Source organism: Heptranchias perlo, chromosome 2 (assembly GCF_035084215.1).
Source record: "Heptranchias perlo isolate sHepPer1 chromosome 2, sHepPer1.hap1, whole genome shotgun sequence".
Classification (NCBI taxonomy): Eukaryota; Metazoa; Chordata; class Chondrichthyes; order Hexanchiformes; family Hexanchidae; genus Heptranchias; species Heptranchias perlo.
In genome coordinates this window covers 72,684,695-72,697,015 of record NC_090326.1, presented here as the reverse complement: position 1 = coordinate 72,697,015, position 12,321 = coordinate 72,684,695, and the positions used below count along the sequence as shown (strand labels likewise).

At 42.1% G+C, this 12,321-nt stretch overlaps 1 protein-coding gene across 5 annotated transcripts in view; it reads right to left on the bottom strand.

Annotated features, from left to right (window-relative positions):
* The window catches only part of LOC137340352 (sodium bicarbonate cotransporter 3-like), a 220,172-nt gene that overhangs the window by 85,883 nt on the left and 121,968 nt on the right, over window positions 1-12,321 (bottom strand). For 4 of the 5 annotated variants that reach the window (XM_068002800.1, XM_068002775.1, XM_068002786.1 and 1 more), the window contains exon 5: window positions 1,865-2,025. The exons of the other annotated variant lie outside the window; for it this stretch is intronic. In XM_068002800.1, the coding sequence (XP_067858901.1) occupies window positions 1,865-2,025 (161 nt within the window). The remainder of the gene's footprint in view (window positions 1-1,864; window positions 2,026-12,321) is intronic. 5 annotated transcript variants of the gene reach the window in all.

The following is a 12,321-nucleotide window of genomic DNA, read 5'->3' as shown; positions in this document are numbered from 1 at the left end:
CAAGTGAGCAGAAAACAGCAGAAAGGGAGAAAATGCAAAAAAAAAATAATAAAAAAGAAAACACATACATGAGCATTGGGTAAAGCAAGCAAGTCAAAAGAGAGTTACAGAAAGAGCAAACAAAAGAAGGCAAGAGAGAAAATTTAACTTTTAAAAGCAACTACCAAACTAGATAAAAAAAACATTCACTCTAAATATTTCAGGGAATCAAAGTAGAAAGTTATGGCACAGAAGGAGGCCATTCGGCCCATCATGTCCATGCCGGCCAATAAAGAGCTATCTAGCTTAATCCCACTTTCCAGCACTTGGTCCATAACCCTGTAGGTGACGGCACTTCAAGTGCTCATCCAAGTACTTTTTAAAATGAGTTCAGGGTTTCTGCCTCTACCACCCTTTCAGGCAGTGAGTTCCAGGCCCCCACCACTCTGGGTGAAAAAAATCTTTCCTCTGCTCCCCTCTAATCCTTCTACCAATTACTTTAAATCTATGCCCACTGGTCACTGATCCCTCTGCTATGGGAAATAGAGTGTGTATAGGGAGGACCTATCTAGTCCTGTCATAATTTTATATACCTCAATTAAATCTCCCTTCAGCCTCCTTTGTTCCAAAGAAAACAATCCCAGCCGATCCAATCTTTTCTCATAGCTAAAATTCTGCAGCCCTGACAACATCCTCGTAAATCTCCTCTGTACCCTCTCTGGTGCAATCACATCTTTCCTGTAATGTGGTGAGCAGAAATGTACGCAGTACTCAAGCTGTGGCCTAACTAGTGTTTTATACAGTTCTAGCATAACCTCTCTGCTCTTATATTCTATGCCTTGGCTAATAAAGGAAAGTATCCCATATGCCTTCTTGACCACCTTATCTACCTGTCCTGCTACCTTCAGGGATCTGTGGACATGCAATCCAAGATTCCTTTGTTCCTCTACACCTCTCAGTATCCTCTCAATTATCGTGTACTCCCTTGCCTTGTTTGCCCTCCCCAAATGCATTACCTCACACTTCTCTGGATTGAATTCCATTTGCTACTTTTCTGCCCACCTGACCTGTCCATGGATATCTTCCTGCAGTCCACAGCTTTCCTCCTCACTATCAACCACACGGCCAATTTCTTTTATCATCTGTAAACTTCTTAATCATGCTCCCTACATTTAAGTCCAAATCATTAATATATATCACAAAAAGCAAGGGATCTAGTACTGAGCCTTGCGGGACCCCACTGGAAACAGCCTTCCAATCGCAAAAACACCCAACAACCATTACCCTTTGCTATCTAATTATTTTATGTCCTCATTCCCCCTTTATATTAGTTCCTTGGTCAAATAGTAATGGGAAAGGAAACGTTCTCCACAGTTTAGGATAAGCAACTGAAATTTACTATTCCACTAATAGTTCATATGTTTTTATACTAGCACATACGAGAGGCCATTGTTCAGATCCTCATATGGAGGAATATATTTGATCAAGGAACTAATATAAAGGGGAAATGAGGACTTAAAATAATTATATCCTGTTTAATATAATGAAATTCCTTGACATCACATTAAACTAGCAATAATCAATATTTAATCTGAAAGCTCCAAATTGGTGCAATAACAGAAGTAACCTATTTAATACACTAACTTACATCAATAATAAAATGACCTAGCCTTTCTTTATGAGAATAGTTTCAGTCAGACTGGCATTACTAGGCAACTGTGGTACATTCAATTCTACATTTTCTCAGCAAATGCAAAACTACCATTCTAGTATTCATGGTTATAAAATATTAATTTTAAATTTAACAGTAGTTTGCTAAAGAATTATGCTAACTGCATATCTGTAAAAGAAGTAAAAGTGAACACAGCATCAATTATGTACAAACCTGCTATTTCCTCTGTGGTGCTAGCTCTCATGTCCAACATGACTGTTCCATTTAATATGCAGCTTCTCAACTCAAAAAGACTATGTAAAGAGAGGGTAGCTACATACGGTTTACTCCATCGCTCCCCTCCATCTTCCACATCCTCCTCAAACTTCAGCCATCTGAGATGAGAAGCAGGTCAATATATCCCTATGTTTAGTACTAAATCATATTTGAGGTAGCTATGCCATAAAAAAGGACACTCAAAAAACTAATAGATAGTTTGAATATTTACTTTAAAGATCAAATGGCAATTGAAACAGTTTTATGATTAAAATCTAAATGCATTGGATCAGCTGGAGTCAACCTTATAAAAGGTGTAATAGATATGTTTCAATGGTTTTTGCTTGACTGAGCACAACACCAGGTGAGCTACGGTAATCAGCAGGTTAAATCTTTCAACCTGTCTAGCTTCAACTCTTCTGTATAGTATACATATGCATGTGTACACACACACACACACATGAGAACATTGCATTTTATTGAGTTATAATCAAATTGATGAGACCAGAGACACATGTATAAATGACACAATCAGGAAAAGAGAGAGATATGAATGAGGAAGGACTGCACAACACGAGTATTGTAGATAGGACAGTTGCATGCACAAGAAGCAGCAGCTGTGGACACAGTGCCTTTGTTAAAACAATTTAACACTGAATTCACATCTGTAATACACCAAATCTCATTCCACTCTGTCCATGCTGTCACTACAGATATCTACTCAAGTTGGCAATATGGCAGTGGTGCAGTGTTGTTTTCTCCAACTTAAGAGCATTGAATATAATGCCCCTAAATCAAATATGCATCATGTCATTGCAATGTTAATTGAAGCCATCTTTTACGTATCTGCTGCCATAATCCAACCTATTAGGTTGGACAACATAGGTGCAGCCTGGTTATACCAGTCACACAATTTTGTACAACCAGTAAAACCTGCCTGGTACAACTGAAGCAACATCTGATACTTCTCATTTACACCACCAGATCATTAATAGCAAGAGCATAATGACATATATAGATTTCAAAATGCAATAAGATTACATTAAGTGTAAACCTCTAAAGTATGACTGAGTACCAATAGTTGACTCTAATATGCTTTATCTAAAATTGCACAATTAAAAGTATGAGACCAAAGCGTGAACTGGGCAGCCTGTAATGGAAAATGAGTGGGACTTTTTCTTCATTAGCCATGGCATAGTTCCTGGGGTGTGGGTACATGTGTTATCTAAAGAGTCTCCCTCGAAGAGATGGGAGCTTAAATATTCATTCACTGAGTGCATCCATCCTGTACATATTTCCTGATGCTCAAGCACACAGGAAGTCATTTCTAAAGGGCAGCCACAAGAAATAGGTGTTTAGCTTCACTATGGTGGCAACTGATTTAAAAAGGAACAGGTAAGTAAACTGAATCTGCAATTTTTCAGTCACTTCTTCGTTGCTTTTGCCTTTTTTTTGTGGTTTCTTTCCTGTTGGCACTTAGCTTCTCATGAGCCTTTGCAACAATTGTTCTAATTTTTTTTGCCCCAGTACATATGAACATACGAATTAAGAGCAGGAGTAAGCCATTCGGCCCCTTGAGCCTGCTGTGCCATTTGATAAGATCATGGCTGATCTGATTGTGACCTCAACCCTACTTTCCCAACTACCTACTATAACCTTTGACTCCGTTGTCTATCTAACTCAACCTTAAAAATATTCAATGACGCTGCCTCCACCACTCTCTGGGGAAGGCAGTTCCATGACCCTGATAGAAAAAATTTCTCCTCATCTCCGTCTTAAATGAGAGACCCCTTATTTTTAAACTGTGGCCCTTAGTTCGAGTCTCTCCCACAAGGGGAAACACCCTCTCAGCATCTACCCTTTCTAGTCCCCTCAGGATCTTGTATGTTTCAATGAGATCACCTCTCATTCTTCTAAACTCCAGTGTATACAGGCCCAACTTGTCCAACGTTTCCTCATAAGATAACCCCCTCATCCCAGGAATCAGTCGAGTGAACCTTCTCTGAACCGCCTCCAAAGCAATTATGTCCTTTCTTAAATAAGGAGACCAAAACTGCACACATTATTCTAGATGCGGTCTCACCAATGCCCTGTACAACTGTAGCAAAACATCTCTACTTTTATATTCCATTCCCCTTGCAATAAATGACAACATTCCATTTGCCTTCCTAATCACTTGCTGTGCCTGCATACTAACTTTTTGAGATTCATGTACTAGGACACCCAGATCCCTCTGCACCTCAGAGTTCTACAATCTCACTCCATTTAAATATACTGCTTTTTTATTCCTCCTGCCAAAGTGGACAAGTTCACATTTTCCCACATTATACTCCATCTGCCAAATTTTTGCCCACTCACTTAACCTATCTATATCCCTTTGCAGACTCCTTATGTCCTCTTCACAACTTACTTTCCCACCTAACTTTGTGTCATCAGCAAATTTAGCAACCATACATTCGGTCCCTTCATCCAAGTCATTGATATAGATTATAAATAGGGTCAAGCACTGATCCCTGTGGCACTCCACTCATTACATCTTGCCAACCTGAAAATGACCCATTTATGTCTACTCTGTTTCCTGTTAGCTAACCAATTCTTTATCCATGCTAATATGTTACCCCCTACACCATGAGCTCTTATTTTGTGTAGTACCATTACTGGCACCAATGGTGAGGTACGGATAAAGAGGAAGATCCACGGATGGATCAGGCTGCCCACCTGAAGGGACCTTCACACCACATCTGCAGACAGAGATGCCCAGACATCACTGTGACAGACAACTAATGCATGCAGTGACTACTCTGGGACAGCAGACTGATGGCACCATTGAGATATGTGAATGGCTATCCAACCATCATGCTGGATGCTTCCTTGAAAGCACTCGAAATCACAATCTTTCATGCAGCGCCACTGAAACCATGACATAACATTTGAATAACTGCCAAAATACCAGTTGGCTTTACCCCATCAAGATGCCACCAACCATATCTGCAGGCACAACTACCTGCCAATAAGCATGCAAACTGTCTTCACTGGCAGATGTAGAGCTGTGCCATCTGCTTAGGGCTGGCAAATCCAGTGAGTTATATGGTCAGCTGCAGCATGACATTTTTCTCCACCTCTTTGCAGGCATGTAAATCAGAAAATAGTCGGGGCATGTAATAAGGGAACAGCTATGATTATGGGGGATTTTAACTATCATATTAACTGGACAAATCAAATTGGGCAGGGCAGCCTTGAGGAAGAGTTTATTGAGTGTATTAGGGATGGATTTCTTGAGCAGTATGTAACTGATCCTATAAGGGGGCAAGCAACCTTGGACCTGGTCCTGTGTAATGAGCCAGGATTAATTAATAAAGTCCCAGTTAAGGATCCCCTTGGAATGAGTGACCATAACAGGGTTACATTCCATATCCAATTAGAGGGCGAGAAGGTTGGTTCTCAAACAAGGGTACTGAGCTTGAATAAAGGAGACTATGATGGTATGAGAACGGAATTGATTAAAGTGGACTGGGAAAATAGATTAAAGGGTAAGTCAGTACATGAGCAGCGGTGTTCATTCAAGGAGTTATTTTACAACTTTCAAAAAATATATATTCCACTGAGGAAAAAAAGGTGTAAAAGAAATGACAGCCATTCGTGGCTAAGTAAAGAAATTACGGATAGCATCCGACTAAAAACAAGGACATAAGGTAGCCAAGATTGGGAAGTCTTCAAAAGACAGCAAAAAGCAACTAAGGGATTGATTAAGAAAGGAAAGATAGATTATGAAAATAAATTAGCAAAAAATATAAAAATAGATAGCAAGAGTTTCTATAGTTATATAAAAAGAAAACGGGTGACTAAAGCAAACGTAGGTCCCTTAGAGGAAATTAATGGTGGGAAACATGGAGATGGCAAAAATGCTGAACAAATATTTTGTTTCAGTCTTTACGGTAGAGGACACTAAGGATATCCCAACACTGGACAAACAGGGGGCTCTAGGGGGGGGGGGAGGAGCTAAATACAATTAAAATCACTAAGGAATTGGTACTCAGTAAATTAATGGGACTCAAAGTGGATAAATCCCCTGGACGTGATGGCTTACATCCGAGGGTCTTGAGGGAAGTGGCAGTAGGGATTGTGGATGCATTGGTAATAATTTTCCAAAATTCTCTGGACTCGGCAAAGGTCCCGGCAGATTGGAAAACTGCTAATGTAACACCCTTATTTAAAAAGGGTAGTAGGCAGAAAGCTGGAAATTATAGACCAGTTAGCCTAACATCTGTGGTGGGTAAAATTTGAGTCTATTATTAAGGAGACAGTAGTGGAAACATTTGGATAAACATAATTTAATAGGACAAAGTCAGCATGGCTTTACGAAGGGGAAGTCATGTCTGACAAATTTGCTTGAGTTCTTTGAGGATATAACGTACAGGGTGGATAAAGGGGAACCAGTGGACGTAGTGTATTTAGACTTCCAGAAGGCATTCGACAAGGTGCCATATAAAAGATTATTGCTCAAGATAAAGAATCACTGGATTTGGGGTAATAGTCTGGCATGGGTGGAGGATTGGTTATCTAACAGGAAGCAGAGAGTTGGGATAAATGGTTCATTCTCGGACTGGCAACCAGTAGCCAGTGGTGTTCCGCAGGGGTCGGTGCTGGGTCCCCAACTCTTCACAATCTATATTAACGATTTGGAGGAGGAGACCGAATGTAACATATCAAAGTTTGCAGATGATACAAAGATGGGAGGGAAAGTAGAGAGTGAGGAGGACATTAAAAACCTACAAGGGGATATAGACAGGCTGGGTGAGCGGGCAGAGATTTGGCAGATGCAATACAATATTGGAAAATGTGAGGTTATGCACTGGCAGGAAAAATCAGAGCAAATTATCTTAATGGCGAAAAACTGGAAAGTACTGCAGTACAAAGGGATCTGGGGGTCCTAGTGCAAAAAAATCAAAAAGTTAGTATGCAGGTGATCAAGGCGGCCAACAGAATGTTGGCTTTTATTGCTCGGGGGATAGAATATAAAAACAGGGAGGTATTGCTGCAGTTATATAAGGTATTGGTGAGACCGCACCTGGAATACTGCATACAGTTTTGGTCTCCATACTTAAGAAAAGACATACTTGCTCTCGAGGCAGTACAAAGAAGGTTCACTCGGTTAATCCCGGGGATGAGGGGGCGGACATATGAGGAGAGATTGAGTAGATTGGACTCTGCTCATTGGAGTTCAGAAGAATGAGAGGCGATCTTATTGAAACATATAAGATTGTGAAGGGGCTTGATCGGGTGGATGCGGTAAGGATGTTCCCAAGGATGGGTGAAACTGGAACTAGGGGGCATAATCTTAGAATAAGGGGCTGCTCTTTCAAAACTGAGATGAGGAGAAACTTCTTCACTCAGAGGGTAGTCGGTCTGTGGAATTTGCTGCCCCAGGAAGCTGTGGAAGCTACATCATTAAATAAATTTAAAACAGAAATCGACAGTTTCCTAGAAGTAAAGGGAATTAGGGGTTACGGGGAGCAGGCAGGAAATTGGACATGAATTTAGATTTGAGGTTAGGATCAGATCAGCCATGATCTTATTGAATGGCGGAGCAGGCTCGAGGAGCCGATTGGCCTACTCCTGCTCCTATTTCTTATGCTGCAATGCTGACCTAAGTGGATGATGTTGTGGAGTGACAGATTGTGTCACTCTGTTTGCAAGCAAGTCACGTAACACCACGTCTACTTCAGTAGCATTAAACAGGGGAGTCAGGTGCCTGGTTGCTCAATCCCTTGCCTGCAGACTCATGCTTGCACCTTGGGTTTCCTTTTTCATTTTTGCCCATTACTGCTTAGTTCCCTCTCCCTTCAACCTCAGGAAAGGCATCTAATGGGTTGCGATGCCTTCTGATTCAATTTTTGTCCCCCTACAATGACACTCTCGTTTAACTGTCCTTTTCCCTTTTAAATTTCACTTACTCGCAATTTTCCACTCTCATTAGTGTACCCCCCACATCGATCCAAATCTGCATCTGCAGCTGTACAAGTGAGCCAACCATGGAAAATTGGATCTAAAACTTGCTAATAGCTATTTCAGTTTAAACTGTGCCACTATAGGAAAATCTAGGCTCAAAAAGGTCAAAGCTGCCAAATGTCATCAACTGAGCAAGATAATACACGTGCTCCTGCTTTTGATTAAAGAATATACTAAATAGCAGATTTGAAACCATGGTTTGTACTGATCATATGGGATTTTTGTCTAACATTTTTTATATATAACAGGCTCATATGCCATATATCAAAGGTTTTGCATTATTTACATTTCTAAAATCTACCACTGAATTATTTGATAAAAATAATCACAGGTATAAATAGATTTTAGGTAATTATTAAAATAAAACATACAAGGAGTTTCTTTTCAAGTATTCAACAGATTTGCTGCTCATCACAAATTCTGATGTACATAAAATATTTACACATTTAATTCTACTTTGGAAATCTTGCATCCTATTATTGTTGCACAATATCATTTCAAAAATGGAGTATAATTGCCTTAACTATAATTTATTTAAAATGTATTTTTTCCCCCAACACATTCAAATTTCAGATGAGGTAATTGTTCTACATTTCCTGGTTACATAAAGCCCCAAAGTGGTAAAAACATTGTTCAGCTGATAAAGAAACTCAGACTCAGAATGATAGGCAGTGGAAGGCATTATTTGGAGGCTGGGTATGGAGACATGTACTCATACATCCAAGGTTTCATACTTGCCATGATCGGCAAGCAGCTGGTGCTGCTGAAGTTCCACACTGATGGAATCACTGTTCAACAACAACTTGCATGTACATAGCAACCTTAACATAGAGAAACATCCCAAGGCACTTAGAGTCGTAATGAGACAAAAATGGACGCTAAAGCAGATATTAGGAGGGATGACCAAAAAATTGGTCAAGGAGGTGGGTATTATGGGGGGTCTTAAAAGGAGGAGACGGAGGGGATTAGAGAGGGAAATCCAGAGCATGGGGCCTAGACGGCTGAAGGCACGGTTGCCAATGGTGGAGCGAAGTGGGGGGTGGCGTTTGCACAAAAGGCCAGAGTCAGAGGAAAGGAGAGTTCGGGGAATGGAGTTGTGTAGCCAAGGACAAAGAATGATAGGAGGATGGTGTAGCTGACCGTGTCAAAAGACTGCAGAAACGTCGAGGAGGATGAGAAGGTATATTGCACTATGGTGTCAGTCACAGAGGGTATAATCTGTGACTTTGGTTAGGGCCTTTTCAGTGCTATGGTGGGGACACAATCCTGACTGAAGAGATTCAAACATGGAGCAGGGACAAAAGCAGCAACAGAGCGGCAACAAGACCTCCTGACTCCCCAGTGCCTTTCCACCATCTACAAGGCACAAGTCAGGAGTGTGATGGAATACTCTCCACTTGCCTGGATGAGTGCAGCTCCAACAACACTCAAGAAGCTCAACACCATCCAGGACAAAGCAGCCCGCTTGATTGGCACCCCATCCACCACCCAAAACATTCACTCCCTTCACCACCGGCGCACTGTGGCTGCAGTGTGTACCATCCACAGGATGCACTGCAGCAACTCGCCAAGACTTCTTCGACAGCACCTCCCAAACCCACGACCTCTACCACCCAGAAGGACAAGAGCAGCAGGCACATGGGAACAACACCACCTGCACATTCCCCTCCAAGTCACACACCATCCCGACTTGGAAATATATCACCGATCCTTCATCGTCGCTGGGTCAAAATCCTGGACCTCCCTTCCTAACAGCACTGTGGGAGAACCTTCACCACACAGACTGCAGCGGTTCAAGAAGGCGGCTCACCACCACCTTCTCAAGGGCAATTAGGGATGGGCAATAAATGCTGGCCTCGCCAGCGACACCCACATCCCATGAACGAATAAAAAAAAAGAAAACTGCAATATGATGTCACAGGTGAGGCAGGTAAGTGATTGGTAGTGACTGTGGGCTAAGTTTTAAGTTAACATATAGCATATAACTAAATTTTAAAAACTAAACTTAATTTAATAAATTAAACAAGGTAAATAATTCGATTAACACTAAACTAATTAATTAAATAAATAAAACAATGGGAGAACAGGAGATGTGTTGCTGCTGCAATATGTGGGAGCTTGTGGACATTTTTGTCCAGGGCGGCTACATCTGCGGTAAGTGTCTGTGGCTCGAGGAACTTCAGCTCCGTGTTGAGGAGCTGCAGACAATGTGAGACATCAGGGAGGGAGAAAGCTACCTTTTGCTCCAGGAGGCAGCCACACCCCTTAGATTAAATAATTTAGAATTGACACATGGTCAGGGACAGAACGGTGTGACTGCAAGTGAGGCAGGTACAGGGATCCAGGAGGTAGTATTGCAGGAGCCTCTGTCCCTGCACTTGTCCAATAGATGCGAGGTTCTTGCACCCTTGTGGACAAGTGTGAGGACTGCAGGGTGGACAAGCAAACTGACCATGGCACCGGAAGCCGTTCAAGTGGGGGGAGTAAAAAGGAAGGTGGTTGTAGTAGGCGACAGTATAGTTAGGGGGATAGACACTGTTCTCTGCAACCAGGAGCACGAGTCCCGAACGTTATGCTGCCTACCTGGTGCCAGGGTTAAGGACATCTCCTCCGGGCTGGAGAAGAACTTGGAGTGGAAGGGTCCAGCTGTCATGGTCCTCGTAGGTACCAACGACATAGGTAGGACTGAGAAAAAAGGTTCTGCTGAGAGTTTGAGCAGCTGGGGCTAAATTAAAAAGCAGAACCACAAAGGTAATAATCTCTGGATTATTGCCTGAGCCACGAGCAAATTGGCATTGGGTCAATAGGATCAGGGAGATGAATGCATGGCTCAAAGATTGGTGTGGGAGAAGTGGGTTTCGATTCATGAGGCACTGGCACCAGTATTGGGGAGAGAGCTGTACCATTGGACGACTCCTGAACCATGCTGGGATCAGAGTTCTAGCAAATCGAATATTCAAAATTCTAGCAGAGATATTTGAGTCATCGACAGCTACAGGTGAGGTGCCTGAAGATTGGAGGGTAGCAAATGTTGTGCCTTTGTTTAAGAAGGGCGGCAGGGAAAAGCCTGGGAATTACAGACCGGTGAGCCTGACATCTGTAGTGGGTAAGTTGTTAAAGGGTATTCTGAGAGACAGGATCTACGGGCATTTGGAGAGGCAGGGACTAATTTGGAACAGTCAGCATGGTTTTGAGAGAGGAAAATCATGTCTCACGAATTTGATTGAGTTTTTTGAAGGGGTAACCAAGAAGATAGATAAGGGCTGTGCAGTAGACGTGGTCTACATGGACTTTAGCAAAGCCTTTGACAAGGTACCGCATGGTAGGTTGTTACATAAGGTTAGATCTCACGGGATCCAAGGTGAGGTAGCCAATTGGATACAAAATTGGACTGACAGAGGGTGGTTGTAGAGGGTTGTTTTTCAAACTGGAGGCCTGTGACCAGCGGATCGGTGCTGGGTCCGCTGTTATTTGTTATTTATATTAATGATTTGGATGAGAATTTAGGAGGCATGGTTAGTAAGTTTGCAGATGACACCAAGATTGGTGGCATTGTGGACAGTGAAGAAGGTTATCTCGGATTGCAACGGGATCTTGATAAATTGGGCCAGTGGGCCGATGAATGGCAGATGGAGTTTAATTTAGATAAATGTGAGGTGATGCATTTTGGTAGATTGAATCGGGCCAGGACCTACGCCGTTAATGGTAGGGCGTTGGGGAGAGTGAGAGAACAAAGAGATCTAGGAGTACAGGTTCATAGCTCCTTGAAAGTGGAGTCACAGGTGGATAGGGTGGTGAAGAAGACATTCAGCATGCTTGGTTTCATTGGTCAGAACATTGAATACAGGAGTTGGGATGTCTTGTTGAAGTTGTACAAGACATTAGTAAGGCCACACTTGGAGTACTGTGTACAGTTCTGGTCACCCTATTATAGAAAGGATATTATTAAACTAGAAAGAGTGCAGAAAAGATTTACTAGGATGCTACCGGGACTTGATGGTTTGACTTATAGGGAGAGTTGGATAGACTGAGACTTTTTTCCCTGGAGAGTAGGAGGTTTAGGGGAGATCTTATAGAAGTCTATAAAATAATGAGGGGCATAGATAAGGTAGATAGTCAAAATCTTTTCCCAAAGGTAGGGGAGTCTATAACGAGGGGGCATAGATTTAAGGTGAGAGGGGAGAGATACAAAAGGGTCCAGAGGGGCAATTTTTTCACTCAAAGGGTGGTGAGTGCCTGGATCGAGCTGCAAGAGGCAGTAGTAGAGACAGGTACAATTTTGTCTTTTAAAAAGCATTTGGACAGTTACATGGGTAAGATGGGTATAGAGGGATATGGGCCAAGTGCAGGCAACTGGGACTAGCTTAGTGGTATAAACTGGGCGACATGGACATGTTGGGCCGAAG